A 20,139-nucleotide genomic window follows, 5' to 3' on the forward strand; every position below is an offset into this window, starting at 1 on the left:
CACACACACACACACACACACACACGCACACGCACACGCACACGCACGCACGCACGCACGCACGCGCGCGCGCACGCACGCACGGACGGACGCGCGCTCGCGGCTTGTACTGGTTGACATTCTGTAACTGCTATGATCCAATGAAAACGTGTATTTAGGTTTATAATAATGGATTAAAGCTTCACTGCTGACATGCAATAAATGAAACATCCAGCAAAGAGTGTTCAGGAGTGCATTTATTGCATATGCTTAAATTTTCTGGATGACTCCACTAGTTCCTTAATCTGTCCTTCAGGGATGGCTGTACCTGAAAAGAAAATGGTGCAAGAAGGCAAAAAATAAGATTACTTGTGAAAAAAAAAGGTAAACAACAACACGATATTACCGAAAAAGCCTGCACATTTCTTGCTCTACACAATCTGAAATGGCCGCATAATGCGTCATAAAGTTCTTTGGGAAAAACTGTCAACCTAGTTTACAAGCAAAGGTAGTTATACTTGCCATGGCTGTTACATGGGTAGCTTTATTAGGAGCTCTTCTGCAACAAGAACACAAAAGCCAGCAATATAATTACTCATAAGGAGATCACCAAACCCAAAGCGCTTACGCAAAAGTCTGCCTCTAACAATGGCTGCAAAGTGCAGAACACACAGTATTTACCGATTCAGGATCGGCCAGTCTGAAACCGTAATACTGAACGTCACTCACTTGCTGCCCAACTTGATCAATAGTTTTCGGGGAAAAGTCTGGCAGTTTTGGGAGCTGCACCTTTGAAAACAGGTCCTTCAGGTCATGGCCTGTGAAAACAAGAGCACACAGCAAAAGCAGCTTATACCACTGAACAAGAAACGTACATAACACGATTTCCTGAACAAAATTCTACTAATTATTTAACCTTAACGAACAGTGCAAGTGCATTATGTACTGCAAATGCGTAAAATGCCCATTTTTTTTTTGTATTTGACAAAATATGCACAGTGAATCATTCTGAGTAGACTTCATCTATATGTGGAATATGATGTTTAATACAGTTGAAAACAAGCCAAAAACAAACAGATGAATGCCGTGTTGCATAACTCACATGAACACCTGAGTGGTGTACTTTAAAGTACACTCAGGCAAAATGGATCACCTGTTACAGTCAAACCTTAAGCATCTTGAAGACACATTTTCTCATGCCAATCCTGGTAGCATTAGAAAATTGGTGGTTTGCTTGCTACAAAACATTTACTCTCCATTAAAAATCCAATAGAAAAGCACGGAAAAAGAAATACTTTTTACCGGGCAATGGAACATTTAAATTTATTGAGAAAAAACACAGCTAGGATTTTCGTTAAACTTGCTTTTAAAGAATAAGAGTTCTAATAGCAGCACCACAAGATACATATAGTTAAGTGCTTGCATTTGCATTACCAGTTTTAACAATAGCAGTTAAGGAAGTCCTTAGAAAGCCCATCTGCTAGTATTTGGAATTTCACCAGGCTGCTCACTTCACTACATTTATAGTTTGAAATGCAAGTGGTCAACTATTTTACAAGATTTCTAACAGTCTCCAAATCACCTAGTCAAATAACACAATACTCAAAATGACTGAAAAAGGTTTCCTTTAAAAAGCTATGAATTAAGGGGAAAGAAATGTGTACATATATATATGTTCATGTATCCAAATTGTTCTACAAATTTTTAATCTGTACTAGCCCCTGAATCAAATATTTTTACAAAGAAAAAAAAAACATGCTCCTCAAGCTTCGCCGCAACAAGAGCTAACACTGGGGCAAAAGCAAAAACAGACATTTTGCACATTCCCACACATGTACAGGCATATGGGACCCTTATTTGGTTGCTAGCATGTATGGCAGACCCACAGCACACGACTGAATACAGGTGAGCACACTGGTCAGCTTGCCTGTGGCCTGTTTCACAACAGCAGCAACCTCATTCCCGGCGACAGCAAGGTAGTCCTTGGAAAACTGCTTGGCCTCCTTGGGATAGCATGCTGCAGCAGCCGCCGTGGCTCCCACAGTTCCCAAAAAGAGCTTCTTGAACATGCCTCCTGGAATCGCAATCAGGGCAGAGAAGGCACTGCACCCACATGCCAGAAGCCATCGCAGTGAACTGCAAACCAACCCATGAACACTTACCCCTGGCTCCAAGAACGATTCCTGTAAGGCCTCCCAGCGATATGGCCATAGCTCGTGCCACTGTGTTTTCCTCTCTTGTTACGTACTCGTAGCTTGCTGAAAGCACACGACAACAGAGAAGACCGTAATTTGTTCAGAGGGGAACTGGACAGCACAATTTGCTGCAGGCCAAGTTACTGGGGACTCACACTTGGAATGCTCGACAGCCGTGGCATAGATATCTCCAACCCTTTCTCCGGCAGACTGCAAAGGAAGGAAAAAAGACTAACTAGCACCAACTATACCCATGTGGATCTAAGCATAGAGAGCAATGCTTACGTTCAGGTGAGGCTGCAATGAAACACGTCGACTCATGGCATTACAAAAGTTCATTAATGTTGGTGTGCCACTGCATTACCAGCACTAGGCTAAAGAAAGACTGAACAATACTTCACACATGCACACAAGTGAAGGTGAAATTGTCTGCGATGTCACCCTATTCATCTTGGCTGCCCTTAGCTTAGAGTGCTGACAATGTGTGCCATTTCACAAGCGACTGCACCGCTGCTAAACATACTAGTATAAGCACTATAAATAAAGTGCAATACAAGTCAAATGAGTCACAGTGGAGACAGCATAATGATTAAAGCCACCATTAACACGATAATGGTGGCCAACACAGTGCCAACCACAGGAGCTCAGTATTGGTTTCATCCTTCTCTAATGGTTGCCGTTTTCCCTGTTGAACTTTTGGTAGATTTCAGCAGTAGTGGACATCATTTACATCCCTGCCTGCCAACTGAGGCAAAGCATGTCAGTACTACTTGTTTCACTGCGCTGGCGTGTTTCGTCAAGCTCTCGTATGGCTCAGAAGTTGTGAGTACACAGTAGTGCTGCATGGCACTCATCTTACCTCGACGGCATTGTAGTATGGGCTGATGCTTGTCCGCACGTAGTGAACTGCATTTTCCACTTGGCCAGGGGCCTCCTCAACCAGCTCATACTCAACATCGTCAGAGCTATTATCGTACAGAGGCAGCTGAAGAAAAGGGTACAAGAACAAAACGCAAAGTTTAAGCAAAAAAGAAAACGAATCCAGACTTTTGTGTTTTTGCGTGCCGAAGCTGCACTTAAGCTATGACTCAGCTGTAGTGGATGGCTGCAGATTCATTTTGACCACCTGGGGCTTTTTAATGAGCACCAATACCCAAATTTAGACGCCAGCAAGTAGAACATTTTGCTGGTTGCGGACTCCTGGTATTAGACGAAAAGAGTCATGCAATAATAAATGGTGCCAGGGCTCATATAAAACAAAGTCAGGCTTCAGAACAGGAACAGAGTCAAGTTGTCAATCGAAAATGTGCACCGGCACTTCGGTAACCACCATGATTGCCGCAAAACTAGACAACACAGCTTTTCTAAAATTACCACTACACTCTACCCTTCACGTCCAACCCTTCCATGGCAGAAAAAAAAATGCAGCAAGATTAACCCTGTAGCGACAACGCCAAGTGCCATAGCACAGGGATTTGCTACAGAAAACATAGACATAGCTCGCAATATTGCCGCTGTTACGACAAGACCAAGTGCTACAGCACAGGGACGTGCTACACAGAACACAGACACACCTCACTCGGTTTCTTCAGCTTTTTGCCTCTACAACATGGTTTGCAAGCAGGCTTCTTCTCCTCAGCGGGGGCGGCTGCTTGCGCGTGGACTTTGGGCGTGACGTCCATGGTCCTACTGCGACTGGCACCTCACCGGCACAAATCTGCGCAGCAGAGCGCTCCCAGTTAACCAAACGTAAACAGCAATTTTCAAGGGCAAACGGACAGCGCCGGGGTGTTCGGAAGTACGCCAATGTGCGGCTTCCGCTTATACTAGTGCAATGCCTCATTGACTAGTGTCAATCCTCGTTCTTAACATCAAGACATGGAGAAAATGCGGGTCATCAACGAGCATCAAAATGCGTCACATAAAACGACAACGTATGAAACGAAATACTCGAAGTCTACCGGCCTTGCTACGAACTCAATGTCTCTGTAGCCACTAACCCAACTTCACTGCGCTCAAATGGATTCACCGTACTCGCAGACATTTGCTAAACTGCCACAAAAGAACAAGCGTAACGAAAAGTCCCCACAACCTCAGCAATGAGGAAGAATACAACAGCATACATGCGTGCGGCCCGACAGTGGCCCGACAGAAGAGCAGCCTGGAGCAGCCGCAAACTCTCGTGATGTCGATCACACTGGCGTAACGCTTGCGCGAACATACTGGTTTCGGTTTCGCATGACCATGGAGAGAGAGTGAGAACAACTTTATTTTGTGCCCGGTGGGAAAAGGAAGAGGTTGGAGATCCTCATCGGTCCTCTTCCCCCTTTTAGGCGGCAGCCAGGAGTCCTTGGAGAAATAAATGAAGCTGGACTCACTAAAGACGAGAGTTCTTCTTGGCTACTTACTGCCAAAATTTTGGCTCACCTGACTCGCTCTAATCAGCTAGAAGTGTTACTGCTGAGCCTGCTCACTATGTGGTCAGATTTAGTCTCGGACTCACCGCGACACAAGGATGTTATGCCACAGGGATGGTATGATGGCAGGATGCATAGGAAAATCGAATCCCGGACCAATGCCTGGACTGCTTCTCGGTGAGTCCTCAGTGAGTCCAAGACTCTAAATCTAAGAGCCCCACTTACACACTGAGAATCGAGAGTGATTGGTGAGGGGCGAGGAGAGCAGAGTGTGCAAGGAAAAGGGAAAAGGGGGCCTGGTGGGTGATGACGTGTAAGCGGTGGTGACGTAGTCCACCATGGAGGAAAGAATACTCAGGAGAGGCCCCTAGCATCCCAATGCATTGCAAAAAGTGTGGAGGAAGTTACGTCATTTTTCTTGAGCCCATGGACAATGTTGCTTACTTGTTTACAACTGCGGCGACCAAATTTGGGCAAATAAAACGGACAAATTTTTAAGGCGCTTGGTATGTCGCTGCCTCGCTACGCTTGCAAACCAGCGCAGTCGCTACGACAAACGTTTTTAGATTAGGCCAGTTTGAATACTCCGCCGTCGGAGGTGGCCTTAACTTGTATCCCGCGAGCCTGTTGCTATGACGACGACAAACGCTACTTTGCCAGGCTTAAGAGCTAAAAAATCGTCCTCCTATCTAAAAAACGAAGGCCGTTTTTCGATTGAAACATTGGGTGAGGGTTAGAATGGGCAAATTGAAGGCGAAATCAACAGCTTAGAACATTATATCGCACCGAGGAATTAGCGACGAAGCTGTATTCGCTTCGAAGCGGGAGAGCAGGGCGACGCCATGTTAGTCAAATGAAACCGGAGACAGCAAAGGATGATGGGATAGAGTGCTGGGCTCCGTGGGCTCAAGTCATGGCGGGACTCGGCTTCACAAATGTGACGTCAGGGCCTCTCCTAACCTTTTCTTTCCTCCATGTAGTCCACCCTATATATATATATATATATATATATATATATATATATATATATATATATATATATATATATATATATATAGGGTGGAGATGGAACTTGGAAGATGGACCACAAGAAAAGAAAACTTCGAACAAGGTAGTGAACACCAACGTTTCAGCAAAGAGACTTGCCTTCGTGAGGGCAAACACTCGGCTGGCTGGCACGCCATAATATAGGGGTAGTTCCCCAGGAGGGAATTGGGGAATGAGAAAGAGTCTAGAGGGTGTTGCCTAGAGGGTGTCGGTGTAGGAGCGAGATTGGTTTGGGAGTATGAGGGGGGAGATATTGAGGAGGAAGCAAGGGTGCATATTTTTAGCTGCGCAGATGGTAAGAGGGGAGTACGGTTTGGACGATTCATAAAAGGATAGGGTGAGAAGGTGTTTGTTGCCACGCCACGTGGCCTAGAGCAAGGCTTTCCGAAACACCGGAAGACAATTAGATGACATGCCTTAAGTTTTAATGACATTAATTTGCTGCTACACGCAAAAATCTAATGCCATTCGCTCTAATGTCTTTCTTGGTTTAAGGTACCCGTGCCACACGTATACAAAAAATGACATTCGCCTTCACCATGGAGGAAAGAAAAGGCCTTCACAAACGCATTAAATCTGCCTACTCTCGAACGGGATGAGCGCCAAAATGAAACTAAGTTCTCAGCAACAGAGTGTTGACGCGGAAACATAACTGAACTTCTGAATAAGACGATTTTTTGTGCACTCTTGGTGGCCGCCCTCTACCCCACACGCCAGGCTCATGCTCTGGCGGTTGTAAACTCAGAAGGCACACTTCTCACCTCCCTCACAACTCTCTCGACATCAACCACCACTGCCGAAGAAATTGCCATAGCCATCGCCGCTACAACTGGCTCCGAATACCTTACAATAATAACAGATTCCCAGCAAGCCTGCCGTAACATTCAACGTGGACGCATCTCACTTCCTGCATTACGCATACTCGCCTCAATCAATCCCCTCCCCGACCTGTACATCGTCTGGACCCCTGGCCACTCGTCCCTCGAGGGAAATGAGGCGGCTCACGCCGCTGCCCGCGCCCTTCCACACCGGGCATTTCCCTCAGGAACAGAACCTACGGTCCAGCCACCTCCAACTCCCGCTGTTCCATCACGCTACCACGACATCCTGCACCATTATCGCAACGTTCGCCTCACTTTGCCTCAACCTCACCCTCAACTAACCAAGGAGGAAGCAGTCATGGCGTCGATTACAAACAAACACATATTACAACGCACCCATCCTCCACGCTATCTCCCCTACCCAATACACCCTCACCTGCGAATTCTGCCCCTCTCTTAATACTACCTACCACATGGTGTGGGCCTGTCAAAACACCCCATCGCTTGCCCCCAATCCCAGACCTTCCCCAGAGCAGTGGGAGGGCCTGCTGACCAGCTCCCGTCACGCTGACCAGATCTTTCTGGTCACCCGTGCCAGGGCTGCAGCCAAGGCCCAAGGGTACCTGGACTGAGGTGAACCCACCCCACCGAGTGACGGCTCAACCACCACCGTCTGCTCTAATAAATGTTTCTTCTCTCTGTCTCTTGGTGGCCAAGTTTTGTAGAAGACGAAGTTCACTAAAACAGCGGCAAAAGGCAAAACATCGTGTTACTCGTCGTGTTAAATTTTTCTGGTTGGGCTACCGCTGGCAGGTGAGAGCAACTGCTGAATTAAGCCACTTTTAGAAATGGCTCACCCCATTTTTAAGAAAACACTATTTTTCATAACATTTTCTTTCACACAAAAACATTTTTAACCCTTGTAAGACGCGCTTCTCTGCGTTAAAGACTTCTAAAATATGAGTGAATTTCTCTTTTTGGTCATGATCACCATCATGCCTAACGCATTTAACGCCTTTGCGTTTCCGCGTGTAGCATGCATGGCTTTCTACGAACTTGAGCGTACCACGGCAAAGCTTTCTCTGGGCCTTCCCGCGTCCGCCCAGAAATCTTCGAGTCACCTCCTTGGGCCCTGGCTTACAACCGGCATGGCAAGTCGCGCAACAACAGTGCTCCTAACGTTCTTCCGGAGCACTGGACTTATCAGTGAGCTATAACTCTCAGACAAATGACTATATCGCCTGATTGTGTATGTGCTTTTTGTGTGAGTTTGTGTGTTTGAGTATTCATGTGTAAGTGAGAGTTTTCATTAATCTTCATCACACCTTCACCCCCATTTGGTGTAGCAAGTCGGGCGCCCCGCCTGGCTGACCTCACTTGTTCATTAAAGATGTTTCTCTCTCTCTCTTTCGGTAAACACTTAATGTCATTTTTCTTGTACGTGTGCAGTGCTGGAGGTCAAAAAAAAAGAGTAAATATTAGTAGGTCGATAAAAACAAACACCACACAACTGAAATTTCACGTGTCACAAACAGCAACATTCCTGAAGAGAGCCTTTTCTGAAACTAAAAACGAAAAGATAAAGTTATAACCATGTGTGGGGCACAAGACAAAGCTGTGCAAAAAAGGGCGGAAAATAAAATTCCGGAGCAATGGCTGAAGGGGTTCCCTTGCGTACAAAACTGGAATCTAAAGAAGGAAAGCAGAAGAAATTAGGCGATCACATGCAGAGCTGGAGGAGGGGGGTAATATTGTTCAAATAAAGGTACTCGCAAGTCAATGCCTAATGCTGTATTCCCGATGGATATCGCAAAGATTCTAAGTTGCTTCTGGAAGCATTAATTCCAGCAGGTTCCCGGGAGTTGAATTTGTGCATTAAATAAGAATCTGTCCTAGGAGACTCATCAAAATTGTAGCCTGGTTGGTTGAAATGGTGCGCGACAGCTACAGATACTTTGTTAAGGAGTATCTACCCGGTGACCGTTCAGACGTAAGCTCATAGGTTGACTCGTTTCTGACACATTGAGCATTCTAACGTATATACACAAATTAATGTTGGATGTCTGGACGTAAATGCTGGCGGTGCTTTTTAAACTGCAGTCTGTCTGTAGGTGCCTGCAAGTCTTGCATCTGGGAGGGAAACTGCAGGTGGTTATGATTGGTTGTTTTGAAGGCCTTATTTTAGCATGCACTAAAATAACTTTGATTCCTATTTTTCCGGTGGGTAACCCTTGGTGCTCCCGGGAATGTCTTTTTAACTCGGTCGTTGCTGGCTAAAATGGGGTAGTATTTCCGCAGGATATTACGTTAGGGAGCGCGTTTGAGAATTTAGTTATTAGGGCAGGTGGCCTGGCGTTTAATCGTCACCAGAAGCTTCTTGGCCAATCCCCCCGTGGTATGCGACTGATTCAAGGTTACCAACCAACCAAGACGGCGCAGCAGTGCACGCGGTCAGCGTCTGCGGTGCTTGTACTTGTGCTTGGTCCACCAGGTGACGAAGGTTCCCGAGACTGACCAACCGCACCAAAGGATCACTTCGTTATATGGTCAACTTTGTAGAACCTAGAAGATCTGAGGCCTACCTTGATTGCTGCGGCCTTCAGCCCCTTGGCGGCCAGATGACACTGAAAAGAAGGAGGGTGCCGGAGCAGGGAGCTGCCCCGTGTGTGACAGTCCCCGAGTGTCACACACCTCTTTTGTTGGCGCGGCGGGGAGCAGCCGCCCACTGATACCCCTTCCAATCCTTTCCATGCATATTCATCGGCACCAGGCTCTTGACAATGGTCCTCCTTGTGAACTACGTCCCCTGTGCGCGTATAGACGTCAATCGCTTCTTTTTTTTTTTACACCTTAATCGTTGCGAGGAGGTCCAGCGCAACAATGTAGCCGGAAGCGAGAGGGGCTCGTGAGGAGCGTTTGAACCAGTTTGTCCCTATCGGCTCGCCATCGGACAGCGGCCGGCCAGACGGCCGGATCGGAGGGAAGCGTATCAGCGGGCGGGCGCTAATTAAACGTTGGCCGCCTGATCGGGGCTATTGGACGCCTCGCGCGCGCTGGCGCCCGTGCCACGGTGCGCGGGGAGCCATTCCGGGCCGTCACGCTGCGCGAGTTTCTCACCACTGCAACGACGCTGCTTCTGCGGCGGTGCGCTGCAGTGCAAAGTGCAGGCCTAATTCCATGGGAAGGGCTCGCGGGCCACTCTCACCGGCGCTTGGAGAGAAAGGGCGGTGCCAGACCCCTCACTCGACCTGCAGGATCGAGTACCGTTACGTTGGGGGAAAAACGAGGAGTCGGCTGCAGCTGATGATATTTTGGCTGTACCCTTTGAATCGGGTGGGTGTGCCGCGCACACGCTAGCCAGGACGAACAGGAAGAGAAATTGTACTTGAAAAACTGGCAAACCTGTATACGCAATGCCTAACGACCGCAATGGTACCGGAATCTTGGAAGAACGCGAACATCATCCTAATCCATAAGAAAGGCGACATGAAGGACTTGAAAAATTACAGGCCGATCAGCTTACTGTCAGTCGTCTACAAGGTATTTACCAAGGTAATCGCTAACCGAATCTCTGCAACCTTAGCTTTCAGTCAACCTAAAGAACAAGCAGGGTTCCGTAAAGGGTATTCAACAATGGACCATATTCACACGATCAATCAGGTGATAGAGAAGTGCGCTGAGTATACTGAACCCCTATATATAGCCTTCATAGATTATGAGAAAGCATTTGACTCGGTCGAAACCCTAGCAGTCATTCAGGCATTACGGAACCAGGGGGTAGATGAGCATTAGGTAAGAATACTAGAGGATATCTACAATGGGTCTACAGCTACCATCATCCTCCATAGGGAGAGCAGTAAAATACCTATAAGGAAGGGTGTCAGACAAGGAGACACAATCTCTCCAATGTTATTCACAGCATGCATACAAGAAGTATTCAGAACGTTGGATTATGAACAGGTGGGAGTAAGGGTTAATGGAGAATACCTCAGTAACCTCAGATTTGCTGATGACGTTGCCATGCTAAGTAACTCGGGGGACGAATTGCAAAGCATGCTTTCCGCACTAAGCGAACAGAGTAGAACCGTGGGCATGAAAATTAATATGCATAAAACTAAAGTAATGATCAATAACCTCGGGACAGCACAGCAGTTTGAGATAGGTGGCGAGGCAGTGGAAGTGCTAAGCGAATATATCTACTTAGGCCAAGTTGTGACCCCAGATCCCAACCATGAGGCAGAGATAATTAGAAGGATCAGAATGGGGTGGGGTGCATATGGCAGACATTCTCAGATAATGAATAGCAGCCTACCATTGTCGCTGAAGAAGAAAGTGTATGACAGCTGCATCTTACCGGTACACACCTACGGGACAGAAACTTGGAGGCTTACTAAGAGGGTTCAACTTAAATTGAGAACGACTCAGCGGGCAATGGAGCGGAAAATGATAGGTGTAACATTAAGGGACAAGAAGAGAGCGGAGTGGGTCAGGGAGCAAACTGGTGTTAAAGACATATTAGTAGAAATTAAGAAGAAGAAATGGACGTGGGCAGGGCATGTAATGCGAAGGCAAGATAACCGCTGGTCATTAAGGGTAACAGAGTGGATCCCTAGAGAAGGCAAGCGTTGCAGGGGGCGGCAGAAAGTTAGATGGGCAGATGAGATCAAGAAGTTTGCGGGGATAAATTGGTCACAGTTGGCACAGGACCGAGATAATTGGAGAATAATGGGAGAGGCCTTTGCCCTGCAGTGGGCGTAAATAGGCTGGTGATGACGATGATGATGAAGGTTAGTAGAGACAGAGACACACGAGAAAGACGTAGAAAATAGAAATAAGTTTACTGACGTTTCAGGAAGATGACTTCCTTTACTTTGAAGAAAGGAAGTCCTCTTCCTGAAGCGTCAGTAAACTTATTTCTATTTTCTACATCTTTCTCGTGTGTTTCTGTATCTACTAACCTATTTTTTTCGCGCTCTGTGTGAGCTTTTATCTTTCCAGACTATATATATATATATATATATATATATATATATATATATATATATATATATATATATATATATATATATATATGAGAGACACAGCTCCGAGATGCTAAAGGACCACTTTTAATTAGGCTGCCGAGCACAGGCCACCGAAGGACGGAACAGCCCGGGGATGATGATGGTTATACCCAGATGACAGTGGCGATGGGTTTGGACGGGTAGAAGGAACAGAGGGATTTACCCGCCGTGTTCCACACTGGATATAACAATGATCATGTCGCCTCCACGCACAAATATCACAGCATTACACTCCCAATGCCCACAATATATATATATATATATATATATATATATATATATATATATAAAGGGTGATCAAAGTCAAGTCGACAGGTTTTATAAAAATTACTCGCTTAAATGTACGTGAAGACCCCCTCTACAGTGAGGTTATGCGCCCAGGGAGCCACAGAATGAGGTGGTGACTATTGATGTCGGTGGCTTAATGAACTAAATGTGAATAATTAACGTTTTAGTGGCTGCAGTAAGCAGGCATGTTTGTATTGAGAAGTTAGATTCTAGATATCAAACTGCGAAGTTTAATTGCCATTCGCATGATCACATGCAAGGCAGTCTGCAGCGGCGCAAAGCTCCTCCCTTTTGTGACGTGCCTGCTGATTACAGTGTTTAATTCGACAACGCGGTTGAGGCACAGGAAAATGTGACAACTGACACCCATTCAGTCTTGGCTGCCTTTTTTGCAATCTGCAGTACTCGGAACCGCTATCAAAACACAGAAGAAAAGGGAGCAGCTATGCTCCGGTCTTGAGTGTCTAGCATGCGTAATCACGCGAACAGCAATTAAACTTCGCAGTTCGATATCTCGCAGTGACGGATGAGCTAGAAGAATTCTGCCCAGTGAAACTGCCTGCATAGAAACACAATTGCGTCCAACTTTCCAATACAAACATGTCTGGTTACTGCAGCCACTATAAAGTTAATTAATCAATTTTAGTTAATTAAGCCACCGACATCAATATTTACAACCTAATTATGTGCCCCATCGGGCGCGTAACCTCACTGTAGAGGTGGTCTTCACGTAAACTTAAGCGCCTAATTTTTAAAAAAGCTGTCGGCTTAATTTTGATCACCCTATATATATATTGCCGCGAACCATTTTTGGGTTTGTTTATTTATTGTTTGTTTTTACTGCCTGGCCACGCCCGGCTGTGTTATCTGCGTTCCAAACGAAGCGCGTCTTTCATTCTTTACTTTCATGCCGCACGGGCTATGACATTCAGATAAGCACACTGTTTCGTCCTAACGTCGCTAGCCCAGAATAATCTTCTGTGATCTACAATGTTCTGAATGTGAATCGAAGGTTCCAGAAACACTTGCGCCGAAAGATAAAAGCCTGCAGAGCAGACGCCGTGGCATTCGATCTCCGACGCTCGCTTGAGTACGTCACTTTGCTGACTGCTGCTTCGCCGCCCGTGCATTATTTGAGTTGTTAGGGGAGCACAAGTTCGCTCCAATAAACGTGTTTTCCTTCAAGACAACGTCGTCTCTGGCGTCGTGACAATATATATATATAGCTGAAGGACCACTTTTAATTAGGCCCCCGAGCACAGGCCACCGAAAGACGGAACTGTCCGGGGATGATGATGGTTATACACAGATGACAGTGGCGATGGGTTTGGATGGGTAGAAGGAACAGAGGGATTGACCCGCCGTGTTCCACACTGGATATAACAATGGTCATGTCGCTTCCACGCATAAATATCACAACAGTACACCCCCAATGTGTGTGTGTGTGTGTGTGTGTGTGTGTGTGTGTGCGTGTGCGTGTGCGTGTGCGTGTGCGTGTGCGTGTGCGTGTGCGTGTGTGTGTGTGTGTGTGTGTGTGTGTGTGTGTGTGTGTGTGTGTGTGTGTGTGTGTGTGTGTGAAACAAGGTTTTTCGAGAGAATTCACCACCGTGGTAGCACATTACTTTCCGCACAACTTCAAACAGGCGCTCCAAAATGTTCCACTGTGTCAGCTATACCATAATCCTTCAATGCGACTCCATTCGTGATGATGAATAAACTTCATCGTGCCCAAAACTGAGGGAGCAGACGGCCGAACGCGATGTCCTTTCCCTTCGGACGGCGGCCAGGAGCCCGTGGGCCCCAGCGGCGCCCTCAGCCACACACGCCTGCTGCCTCTGTGCCCACACCGCCACCCCGTTCCTTCCTCCTGCCCTTCCAGCATCCCGACTGAAGGGGCTCGCCTCGTCGGGTGCGCCAAACGAAAGGAGAGGGTGCGCTATTTCCGGCCTCCATATGCATAGCATCCGGCATACGAAATTTGCCGTCAATAAGTGATTGGCTCTGTTCTTCGTCGTCATGCAGCCAGGCACGGATGACTTCTTTAGTGACTTGTAATCTTGAACGAATTTCCTCGGTAGTTGTCCAAGTCGAGAATAGCGCCTCCCAGTTATTCGAAGAAATGGTTCAGACGAACGCTTGAGCCGACATTGCGGCGATCGTTTAACCCAGTGGTTATCAGCTTTGAATGTACCCTGGACCCTTATTGGGCTCACAAAAGGACCCCACGATGAACTATTCAGATCCGTGTCGTAATGCAGAGCAATTTGCAAATGCAGCTAAGGTCGTCCAGGCATTATTAATGTATGCCTTCTGAGGCTTACTTTTATGATGATGCATATCAAATCGTCAAAAGATTTGCTCTTACAACTAACAGTCGTCCAAACATCCATATATGCTGCCTTTTGTGTGTCTGGCTTTTTGCATTGCTGGTTTGTTGTGCAAAACGCCAACTTTAAAGGGGCCCTGAAAGGCGTTTTGAGCACACTAAATTGACTAGCGCAATCGTTAGATTGGGTCGTCAACATCATCTGTGCCAAGTATTACTCTTTTACGCGCAGCGGAAAGCTCACACTTTTGTTGCAAAGTTTGTCGCTTTTTTCTCACCTTTCCCTTCGTGTTTTTGGACGCCGCCATCTTCACATGTCTACGTCATCAATTCCCAGATGTTCGTCATGAGTTAGACATCTTGCTATTGGGCGGCTTTTTCACGCACTTCCGGCAAAGAGATGAGTCGTCTGCTCAGCGTCGGCTCGCCGGCTGATCTGCCAGCGGAGTGCCGGAGTGCTTGGACATTTTACGACAAACGAAACAAGTGTAAAGAAACGCTTAACCGTTTGTATTGAATGCAACAGGGCCATAACACGACATGGATATTCTCTTACTTGAGTACGTTCCATAAAGAAAGCGTTGAAGCCCCGTGGCACTCCTTTCTTGCAATCGCAGAGAACGCCCTGAGCCGAATGCCCGGGTTTGACACATACATTTTATTCAACTTCCAAACAATCCAGAGATGCGTTTAGAACGAACACAACGTCACAACATGCGTTGCAAGTCCGAACCGCGATTGACAGACGATGGGTTGCTTCCTCCTGCCCCTCATAAATTCGTCACTCACCTCGCGCGCGGTTTGCGGGGACGAACAGCAAGTCACTTAATTCTGGCGCACAAGCCGAGATGGCTTTTAGCCACGCACACTGCACATACCCCATGCGAGGTTGAGTCGTACGCCGCTCGAGAAAGATAATCCAGACCATGGAAAGCACTATCCACCCGCAGAAGCACAACGTCGCATTCCATCGCGACACAAAGGCGTCCACAACACACACACCATCGCCTCCTGTAATGCCAAACACATCTCGCACTTCCAAATGGGAGTGATTAGTATGCCCATATGCCGCGAGGTGGGGCCCCAAGCTGAACCGGGATCACGCAACCGTAACTGACTTCTAGAGCGGTTTGTGCCTTGTTGCCAGGGCAACCGATGTTTGATATTGTCAAAGAAATGGTGCTCGCTCCAGCGCTAGAAAGCTCAGAGCCGTGGCGGAGCATGTTTTGCCAACGTTGCCGCGCTCCACCACACGCCGCCCCAAGCTGAACTGGCGTTTTGTGCACGGGTTCTGTATCGGTTTAAAATGTCTTTTTCACATGCCGCCGGCAGGAATTACCACCGCCACAAAATAAGACCCGGCACCAGCGGGGCCACATCTGATACGGCGCTTTTTGGATAAACAGTGCGCTGTGCATCCAAGGGAGCGAGCGCACGATCCGCCCTAGCGGCTGCGAGTTTGCCGCCGATAAAAAGTCACGTGCCGCCGATAGCGACTCCAGCAACGTACACCGCGAAAGGGCAAGGCCAGGCCGCCGCACACATTCGGCCAGATTTTTTGTTCGCTTTTCCAGCCTTGAGCGGAGTGCGGGATTCATGGTGTCAACAAAGCTTGCCCGTAGCAGACGGCAGTGTGAGCAGCGCAATAGCGGAAGTACGTCACCGCCGAGGAGCGCAGCATCATAGGAGGGAAGGCTCGCTCGCCGTCAACAGCGGAGAGTAAGTTGAAAGGAGGAGGAAACGCGGCGCGACGATAATGCGCGGTTTTTGATTTACGATTTCTCAGCTAATACTCATCGCTTTAACAAAATTCTTGCGGGAGGAGATTACTAATACATTGCTTTATTTGGTTACATGTACATCCACGCATCGGCGGAAGGTACTTCAGGACCCCTTTAAAAGATGTGCCACGGGGAGAAAAAATGCAGCGAACCAACATTTTTGCATTGGCAGCAAGTTTTGGCTAAAAGAAATGCATGGGGGTGGGAGGGAAGGTTCGGGGAAGCTTCCTAGCGGACCCCTGGAAGGCCCTCGCACACCTACTGGGGTCCGCGGACCCCATTTGAGAATAGCTGGGCCCAACCGATTTACACATATATGTTCCAGACACAGTTGCTTAAAATACGGGCTTGTCTCTCATGTTTCTTTTTATTTTTGAAGTCATGATGAGACGCTTATTCAGTTCGACAGAGGAATCTCATTAAACAACACACATAAAGGGGCGAGAACATTATGCCCCTTTCATCAGCTGCTGTGTTAACTAAAGATTTCATTTTTCGCGAATGGTCCTTTTGGAGAAACGGGAATCTGACGTTTCTGTTAATGCAAATTTCGTTTAAAGAACGTGTGCGTAGGTGTTCCCTAGTGTGCATATCGCATCTGTGCATATTCGTAACCTATACCACTGCATGGGTAAAACATATAGGTAGAACACGTATGCAAAAGAACTCAGATGTTAGTCGTACAAAATATACGTGTTTTGTTGTTAACAATCTGGTTTCCGTTCGCAGTTAGGATTCGGTTAATGCTTGGTTGCTTCTTTGTAAGCAGCAGCAGATAAAAACAGCGAAAAAGATAATAGGTTTGCTCACACAGGCTGACAGACGGAAGAGGTTTAACTACACGAATGTAGGATAAGTGCATCGGAAGCGGGCTGGTATGTGTTTCGGCCGCGTACATCTAATGGCAGATGGAGAAAAATACGTAGGCACTGCCAAAGTAATCTTACAGCAGCATCTATTGAGCAAGGACGAGACAGGCAGGTTCAAGGGGTGGCCCCGAAGGAAGAGCACTCGCCACACCCCGATGACACTTTTTCACGCGCTGATTACGGCGGCGAGCTGGTTTAACCGTCGCTTGCAATGGGATTAACATATCGAGAACGCTCGACGCTTCCGTGCGATTTAGAACCGACATCTGCGTATATGCTCGTTCCGCTGGGTGACTTCCCCGAGAGTTGACCGGACTTCTTCCTGACCAAGTTTTGCTATACCTTTTTGGCTTATGATTCCAAGTTTGAGAACGCTGAGTAACTCGCGTCTTGTTTAGATTAATGACCGACACGAACAGGTGGTGAAGGGGGGCTACAAATGCGGCCCGGATGGCTGCGCGCAGATAAACGTTTGGGCAGCGCTGGAGCGGCACATCCATGCGCACCATGATAAAAACCAGGACAAACATCGATGATACCTTCGATCGACACTCTTGTCGAAAGGCTGCCTGCTCAACTGTCGACCGGAAGAAGAATGACGCACGGCGCAGGGCTCATCCGCGCATTTTTCACTTGTGTATATAAATAGTACTTCATGCCGGCGATAGGCAGACACAGTGAGGGCTTTCTTTCAACTACACCTCTGCGAAAGATACAGTTCTTCTTACGGTGACGGCGATGCCACTCCTGCTTTCGTATGGTTCTACAACAGTTGCATGTTGCAGCGGCTCTGCCTGGTCCTGCGGGGGTCCTGCACAGCGGGGTCTGAGCCCTTCCGGTTTCCAATTTACATCATTCGCCTCTTTTCGAGTCTTTTAAAGCGACGCCTTTCTTGAGACAGGAGGAAGAGGAGAAATAACTTTATAGAAGCAGAAAAGGCAGTGGGAAACTTTGCAATAGACAGGCACGGAGAAAGAAGTACCGGACGTGGCACACTGATTGGATTCACGGAGAGAAACAACGGCCTTAAAGGAGCTGAGCTGGCGGAGATGCCGACGTTGACTAACAAAATAAAAATGACTGACATTCGTGCCTACAACAAGACAAAGAATGATGATGTATCATCTTGACAAAACAGCGTAAAAAACGGGGACACTAAAGACAACAGGACGACAAGACAAAGTCCTGTTGTCTTTCTTTCCTAGTGTCCCCGTTTTTTACGCTGTTTTGTCAAGATGATACATAACCAGTACCAACTCGCCCAAATGTTGATCCTTCTAAAGAATGATGAAACGGTGAAAAATGGAAGAAGCTTCCGAGCTACTAAGTTGAAGATATCAACCGGCAAAGACAGTGTATACGCTCACAGAGACGAACAAGGTATAATTACGCACAAGAAAGAGACAAGCTGCGGCTTCTATACAAAGCTGTGTGCTTACAGCCCTAAGCCAAATATGGCGGACGGTCTTGTTTACATCAGTGTTGCTAGATCACCAAGCAATTTCGCATAGGGTCTATTGGTCGAGGCAGATCCGCGGACGCAGGCACAATCGCCACCTCAACACCGGTGTTAAGATAGCAATCAATAACTTATTAAAGCATAGAAATAAATAATTATGCACTTTAAACCAAAATTTAGCGTTAAATTATCAGTTTGAATAATTTGTTTTTTGGATAGTGCATGCGGTGGCCGCAGTGGCGCCACGGTACGCACGATCCAAAGCAGGGGGGGTCCAGGTGCAGGCCGTTTTTCGCAACTGCCTACATCGAAGCGCTCTGACAAGAACTGTGTGCGCCTTGACAGGTGCACGTGACGGCACGTGAGCTGAACAAATTCAGCGACAGACAGAGAGACAGAAAAAAGACATCCCCCTCGCGAGGGGCACGATCAAATGCACAGCATTTCCGAGGGGGTGCGCCGGCAAGTCGTATCTCTTGATCGCGGGACCCGTGTCGCCATCTTTTGGAGGCGCGGGACAACTTGTGGCGCTTTCGAAACAAACGAGAAATGAGTGAAGGATATAAGGCGCGTTCGGTGCATCGAAATCTGTGTCGGCTTCGTGGCTCGGTCGGTAGGGCGCCGGGCACCTTGCGCTCCGGAACGCCCGCGGCGCCATGGGTTCGAAACCGGGCGCCGGAAACTGTTATTTCTTCCTGGCTGCGGACTACGTCAAGGCGCGCATGCGGACTACGACAAGACGCGCATGCGGACTACGACAAGGCGCGCATGCGGACTACGACAAGGCACGCCAACGCCGCGTGACATTGTGAGTTACTAAAATGCTATGCATTTAAAACTTAGCTGACAAGGTTACAGCGCGCTAGCTGTTGCCTTGTGCGCACGTGCTTCAAGTTTGGTGTAGTGCAGTGGAATTGTCGTGTGCTGCAGGAAACCTCGCCCTCCGCAAGCAAGCTACGACAAGCGGGGTCGTGCTGAGACTCGAATCTGCGAGCGGACGCCGCCTGCGGAGATCTCTCCTTTCCCCACTCTCTGAGACTCAACGTGCACCCGCAATCACGGAACCGGGAAAGTGTTCTGGTGTGTCTCACTCTGTTCGGTCTGTGTGCAAAGCACTGGGAAGGCGGTGGGGCCGTTGACGCTTCTGTGTATAAATTCAGCGCTTTCAGTGACCGATGTCCGACCGCATCGGGCTTCCGTAATGAGCGCCGCTCTGTCCGAGTCACGCTGTAAGCTTACCCGCAAGGGTGCTGTTCCTGAGCCGCCGCTGTTCATCTCTCGTCATGCAGTGATGCAGTTAAGCTTTGCTCTCGGCTCTTTGTCGTCAACACCAAGGCAGCACTTCTGCTCGCCGCCCGTCCACCACGCTACCACTACATGACGGAGGCGACGCCTTTGCCAATATAACGCCTTTGCCAATGTAACAGCGTGAGGAAAGAAAAAGCTGCGGGAGAAGATAGCATACTTGTAGATCACCTAATCAAGGGGGGTGAAATTTTGCTAGAAGAGCTTGCAAAACTATCCTCAGAATGACTAGGGACTCTCAAGGTGTCCCTATAGCCTGTAAAAGCGCCATAATTCTAATAAATGATCACTAAGTGCGAATACTCGTTACGCGGTTGATTGATTGATTATTAGGTTTAGCGCGCCGATGCAACGCAGGCGATGGGGCAATCTTTAACGTGCGCCGAAATCTCGAACACACAGGCGTTTTCGCTTTTCGCCTCCATCAGAAAAGTGGCCGCCGCGTCCTTGGGCTCAGCAACACAACGCCTTAGCCACTGAGCCACCGCGGCGGGTGTTACGCGATTAGGAGTATAGGCTTCGCATTCCCTGCAACCTTTAAACGAATATCTTCTCATACTTTTAAAAATTCTTGTGGTTCGAGACGTTC

General features: G+C 47.7%; 2 protein-coding genes across 7 annotated transcripts in view; one reads left to right on the plus strand and one right to left on the minus strand.

Annotated features, from left to right (window-relative positions):
• Nucleotides 1-218: 218 nt before the first annotated feature.
• Nucleotides 219-4,362, minus strand: Mic26-27 (MICOS complex subunit 26/27). Of its 6 annotated transcripts, none has more exons than XR_013319082.1 (10): nt 4,298-4,362; nt 3,749-3,891; nt 3,034-3,159; nt 2,330-2,384; nt 2,142-2,237; nt 1,907-2,053; nt 709-797; nt 502-538; nt 386-419; nt 219-307 (listed from the first exon to the last, which is right to left on the minus strand). XR_013319082.1 is itself a non-coding variant. In XM_077683379.1 (9 exons), the coding sequence occupies exons 2-8, from the start codon at nt 3,854-3,856 to the stop codon at nt 527-529; spliced, it is 633 nt and encodes a 210-aa protein (XP_077539505.1). In that variant the 5' UTR covers nt 3,857-3,891; nt 4,298-4,362; the 3' UTR covers nt 219-307; nt 502-526. The 6 variants fall into 6 exon arrangements, 4 of the variants coding, with proteins under 4 accessions (XP_077539505.1, XP_077539502.1, XP_077539504.1 ...); XR_013319081.1 differs by having other exon boundaries at nt 661-797; XM_077683379.1 differs by lacking the exon at nt 386-419.
• A 3,117-nt stretch (nt 4,363-7,479) lies between these two features.
• Nucleotides 7,480-20,139, plus strand: part of LOC144152293 (atrial natriuretic peptide-converting enzyme-like) — a 72,631-nt gene continuing 59,971 nt past the window's right edge. The window contains exon 1 of the mRNA XM_077683538.1: nt 7,480-7,665. Coding sequence (XP_077539664.1) covers nt 7,500-7,665 — 166 coding nt within the window. The 5' untranslated portion in view covers nt 7,480-7,499. The remainder of the gene's footprint in view (nt 7,666-20,139) is intronic.

Source organism: Haemaphysalis longicornis, unplaced genomic scaffold (genome assembly GCF_048455015.1).
Source record: "Haemaphysalis longicornis isolate Haplotype H1 unplaced genomic scaffold, Haemaphysalis longicornis Haplotype H1 scaffold_9, whole genome shotgun sequence".
Taxonomy (NCBI): Eukaryota; Metazoa; Arthropoda; class Arachnida; order Ixodida; family Ixodidae; genus Haemaphysalis; species Haemaphysalis longicornis.